Here is a 5,650-nt window from a genome sequence, read left to right on the forward strand (position 1 = left end):
CGTGGTACAAGTCCCAAAGAAACCCAACCCGATGGGCTACAATGACTACCGACCTGTAGCACTGACATCCCACCTGATGAAGGTCCTAGAGAGACTGGTCCTGACACACCTACGCCCCTAGTGAGCTCCGCTCTGGACCCCCTCCAGTTTGCCTATCGGCCGGACATTGGGGTAGATGACGCCATATAATCTTTATTAAGTACAACAAAATATGTAAATATCAAGCCTGGCAATATACATCGGTACAAATATATAGACAAGAGAGACACATAAAATATGACCTATCTCCATACTACAAGTAGAAATAAGTGGTGGTATATAAATAACAACCAGCCTAGTAAACATGGTCAGCTTACCTAGAGACATGTTTGAGCAATATGGGAGACCCCCTCACATAACAGCTCAGATACTTCACACCTCAAACTTCTTCTGTTTTAGGATTCATATAAATCTCATCCACTACACTTGTGCTTTAGTTTGCAGCTGATAACCGTCATTGGTTCCTTCACACTTAACTGGTTGCAGACTTAGCCGTGTTGATCTTATAAAGTATTTCCTTTATGGCTTTCCTTATGTCCTTATTCCTCAGACTGTATATAATGGGGTTTATGAAAGGAGTAAAAACAGTATATAGCAGGGATAAGATTTTACTTGCGCTGAGTGTGAGACCGTTTGTTGGGACAACATAAACACCAAACATGGTCCAGTAGAATATGGAGACCACAATGAGGTGGGAGCTACAGGTGGAGAAGGCTTTCTGTCTTCCAGTACTGGATGGGATCCTTAAGACTGCCCAGACAATATAAGTATAAGACACTACAATGATTGTGGTTGGAATTATAACAACTGGAATACCCATAAAATAAATCTCCATGTGTACAACAAATGTATCTGAACAGGCAAGATCTAGTATGGGGATAAGGTCACAGAATAAATGGTCAATGACATTGGGGCCACAAAAACTGAGCTTTCCAATTTTTACAATGTAAATTAAAAGCATAGAAGATCCGAGCAACCAACAGATTGTAGACAATATGACCCAAAGTCTAGCTGCCATGATGGTGAAGTAACGGAGGGGATTACAGATGGCCAAATATCTGTCATAAGACATCACAGCGAGGAGGAAACACTCAAATGCTTCAGTGGAACATAAAAAATAAAGCTGAGTGATACAATCAATAAAAGTAATGGCGGCCCCATTATTCAGTAAGACATGGAGCAGGTTGGGGACAATATCTGTGATCACTATAATGTCACTGATGGAGAGTTGTGAGATGAAGAAGTACATTGGGGTGTGGAGGTTCTTGCTGGTGGACACCAGGGTGATGATCAGGAGGTTCCCACATATTGTCCCACAGTAAATCATCAGGAGAAGACAGAACAAGTAAATTCTAAAACCTTGGCTGACTTGGAATCCTAAAAGTAAGAACTCGGTGACCACAGTCAGATTGTTCGTCTAAGTGTAGAAAGAAAAAAATAGTTATGTTGTGATAACCCCAAACCAGCCACATGGCAGTAGATACAGGATTATATCAGTATATAATCATATGCCTTATACATTTATACACAAGAAGAAATGAAATATTTGGCCCCTTGTAAAATGAATAACATAAAAATATCAATGGATTGTAAATACCAGGAACGTTAAAATTACATGAATTGTAAATGACAATAAGATCAAACTTTTTTCCCTGTTAGAATTATTTTTGACACTTTCTAATAAGATGACAATGTTTTTTCATCAAAATCAAAACATTCCAGAGAATTTTTGAGGATCTTTGAGCAGACGTTATTAAGTAATGTTACACCAACAATACTTACATCCAATGTTTCTTCCATATCTTCATATTTCTTCTTCTTTCTTGATAGTCATTGTAAAGAAATGTCCTAAAGTCAAACAAAGAGAGTATTAGATTACATCACAGTCATGTAGTGCGGCCATCAGATACATGGGGATGAGCCATAATAGGAAGAAGACGAGATATTTATACACTTATTGCAAGGCAAGATGTCCCTGTAACAAGTCTATGGAGATTTTTTTTACATTGTCTCATGAGTCTCTTGGTCTAAATGAATTGTCAAGTACAAAAATAATATTCCATTATAATTAATAGCTTGTATTTCAGAATATTAAAGTCAGATAAATGAATTGTGTAAATAACATGTCAAATGTAGCATTGCTTATAAGAGTTATCAGTGTGTTAGATAATCAGTGGTTGGTCACAGGTGAATGTCCTGGAGCCCACTCTAAAATCTGTAATGAGATCTATAGAATGATGATAGTCTCTTGTTCCAAGCTGTTGTGGATGGTGAGATATGGAACTAGATAGGCAGTGGCCAACTGACCACATAGGATATCTTTATAAGAGTTCAGTTCGTCCTCCGTCCCCCATTTTTCCCCAGTAGCGAGGGTCTAACATGGCGGAGATCCAGTAGTAATCCCTCTGCCAAATGCTCACAATTCAGCTGTCACTACGCAAGCAAGTGATCATGTGTCAGGCCATTTGCGCAAGTGACTCGGAAGGACTCCCTGCATCCATCTCCAATGCATACTGCCACGGTGTGTCTGGGTCATCTGCCTCGTCTTCCTCATCTCTCTCTTGCTCTTTTGGCTGCTCCTGTTCCTCCTCTCCTGTCACCCTTGTAGAAAAACCACCCATTTGGTTACACATTGCTTGTGCTCCAATGTCCTCCTCCTCCTACAGTTCTGACCCCACAGGGCTCATGTGGCTGTGAGATTTAGGCACCATGTCTCCAGTCCCCTGACTAGCCAGATTACAAGCATCTTTTCCAGGATATGAATCAGTGGAATGACGTTGTTCATTCCATAGTCCTGATGACTGACAAATAAAGTGGCCTCCTCAAAGAGCACGAGCAAACGGCAGGTGTCATGCATGAGCTGTGACTGGCTAACATTGAAGTTACAGAGGGCAGTACCTCTCTCTGTTTGGATTATCAAGAAATCATTTATGGCCTTTCTCTATTCGTACAGTTGGTCTAACATATGGAGGATAGAATTTCAACGTGTAGAAACTTCGCATGTCAGTCTGTGTTGGGGAGGCCGTTCTACCACTGCAGCTCAAGTAGGATGTGCTTGGCGATGTACAAGTGGCTGAAGTGCATGTCATTTTTATAATGTCTTGCAGATGGGTGGAAAGCTTAAGGGCACATTTGATAACCAGATTGAACGTGTGCACCATGCAGGGCGAATGGCTCAGCTCTCCTTGATACAGCGCTGACACCATGTTTTTCCCATTGTCGATCATCATGGTTCCAATTTTAAGCTGTCTTGGAGAAAGCCAGTATTCAATTTCTTGATTGACGGCACGGAACAGTTCCTCCCCTGTGTGAGCTGTATATGTGGTATGCTGGAGGAGCACTATGAATGATCCCTGCAGTGTAGGCTGAGGACACAGTAGAGGATGAGGAGGCCATTGTTGCAGGACCAATAGCGTAAGAACTAGAGATGATCGAACACTAAAATGTTCGGGGTTCGAAATCCGATTCGAACAGCCTCTCACTGTTTGACTGTTCGAACGGGTTTCAAACCTCATTATAGTCTATGTGTGGAAATGCTCGTTTCAGGGGTAGGCAACATTCAATCAAATTATACTTACCAAGTCCATGAGTGACGGTCGGGCTGGATTCTTCTCCCTGTGCAGCGTCCCCGCGTCCTCTTCCTGCCTTGAATTCACTCTGCTAGGCATCGGGCCTGGGCAGAGCCGACTGCGCATGCCCGCACTACAAGCGGACATGCACAGTCGGCTCTGCCCAGGCCCAATGCCTGGCAGAGTGAATTCAGAGCCAGAAGAGGACGCGGGGACGCTGCACAGGGAGAAGACTTCTAAAGGTAAGAGAAGAACCAGCGTTGATTGCCCGACTGTATAGCATTCTGCCAATCAACGCTGGTTCTGCATCGAATCTTAACTTTGGACAGCTAGTAGTACTCGATCAAGTACGAGTATTTCGAATCGAATACCTACTTGATCGAGTACTACTCACTCATCTCTAGTAAGAACGTGGAGGCAGAAACAGTATCACCTGACCATGTTGCTGGTGTGTCTGGGGAGGAACCACATTCACCGAATGGGCCATAAAGGACATATACATGTATTGTCCTTGACCATAGTTACAGCTCCACACGTCAGCGCTGCAGTGCACTTTGGCAGACACCGGCAGGCTCAAGGACTGGCCCACCTTCTGTTCTACATATTTGTGCAGGGCTGGTACTGCCTTTTTGGTAAAGAAATGACGGCTTGGGACTCTCCACCTCGGCTCGGCACAAGCAACCAGTTCTTTGAAACATGTAGAGTTCACCAATTGGAAAGGGAGGGACTGCAGCACCAGCAACTTGGGTAGGAGCATGTTCAGCTTCTACACCATTGGATGAGTGCACAAATACAGTTGTCTTTTTGAAATTGCTTCAGTGATCGATTGCTGATGCAATAACTGACTAGGAGGAGGAGAAGGAGGAGAATCAGGACGAGTAGATGGGAAGGACACACAGCTTACATCAGATGAGGTGATGGAGCCTTGTCTGCATGAAATGGGGTGTGTGCCACTGGGTGATGCAGCAGTTGCTACGGCAAGCTGGACTACCATATTGGAACCATAGTTCTCTCAGGCCACTATATGGTAATGCTGTATATGTTGATGCAGGGCTGTGGTGCCAACATTGGCACACTGGCCATGCTTCACCTTCTGCCTACAGAACTCGATATATGGCCATGTTCATCTTCCCCGGCATTTTAACAAAAAACTGCCATGCCACTTAATAGGTGATTTTACTTCTAACACTCTGCACTGACTGACTGCTACCACCACTGCCTCTGTCATCCCCTGCATTGCTGTTTTCCAGGCAATTAGGCTCCTGTGAAGTGGGTGATCTACCCTGGGCACATTTGGCTCCCGACCTCCCACTACTGTCACCGTGATGACTCTCAGCCATGCTACCAACTTGCTGTCTCCACCACTTCCTCATGTGTAAGCTTCCACCCTCTTCTCCTAATGATGATCAAGCCATCTTATTACCTGGCTCCCAAATGTGATCAGCTACATCATCATCCACTACTGTCTGCAGGTCACTGATGTCCTCCTCAATGGTCACTGAGCCTGAGTGCTCGCAACACCAGCTCCCACATCACTGTCATCACTACTTGTCTCCTCCAGTTCTTGGATGTCTTCTCCAGATCTTGGCTGGGTAGTAGCTGCTGACTGTCTCCTAGTAGCTCTTCCTTACTGTATGTGGAGCTGAGCCCACAGCATAGAGTACATCTCTGGCTGAGGGAACAGAAAAGGACGGAGGTAGGTTGAGGACAGGTGAGGGCACAAAGCCTGCCCCCGTACCAAGCCAACTAAGAGTTGTGTCTGCTGAACCCTCTGATTCTTGGCAGGGGGTGTCTGCTGTGACTTGGGATGAAGTGGATGACTGAGTAAACCATTAAAGAACTGCTAAGTTACTGGTCAAGACACTATCAATAGCTGCACTGGGAGCTCAGGCCTCTGAAAGTGACCCCTGTTGGCACCCCCCATTACTCTGCTGTGACTTGTGCCCCTTCCCTGTGCAGGGTCTGTTGCTTCTTTGCCTGACATACTGTTAGATCAAATGACCAGATAACAGCTTTATACCACGTTCCCTAGTTCTTGCTGA

At 44.5% G+C, this 5,650-nt stretch overlaps 1 protein-coding gene across 1 annotated transcript; it reads right to left on the reverse strand.

Annotated features, from left to right (window-relative positions):
• Positions 1-511: 511 nt before the first annotated feature.
• On the reverse strand, positions 512-4,365 carry LOC142202296 (olfactory receptor 1468-like). The gene is made up of 3 exons (XM_075272354.1): positions 4,047-4,365; positions 2,780-2,943; positions 512-1,456 (listed from the first exon to the last, which is right to left on the reverse strand). The coding sequence occupies exons 1-3, from the start codon at positions 4,363-4,365 to the stop codon at positions 512-514; spliced, it is 1,428 nt and encodes a 475-aa protein (XP_075128455.1).
• Between the last annotated feature and the right edge of the window lie 1,285 nt (positions 4,366-5,650).

This window comes from Leptodactylus fuscus, chromosome 5, assembly GCF_031893055.1.
Source record: "Leptodactylus fuscus isolate aLepFus1 chromosome 5, aLepFus1.hap2, whole genome shotgun sequence".
Taxonomy (NCBI): domain Eukaryota; kingdom Metazoa; phylum Chordata; class Amphibia; order Anura; family Leptodactylidae; genus Leptodactylus; species Leptodactylus fuscus.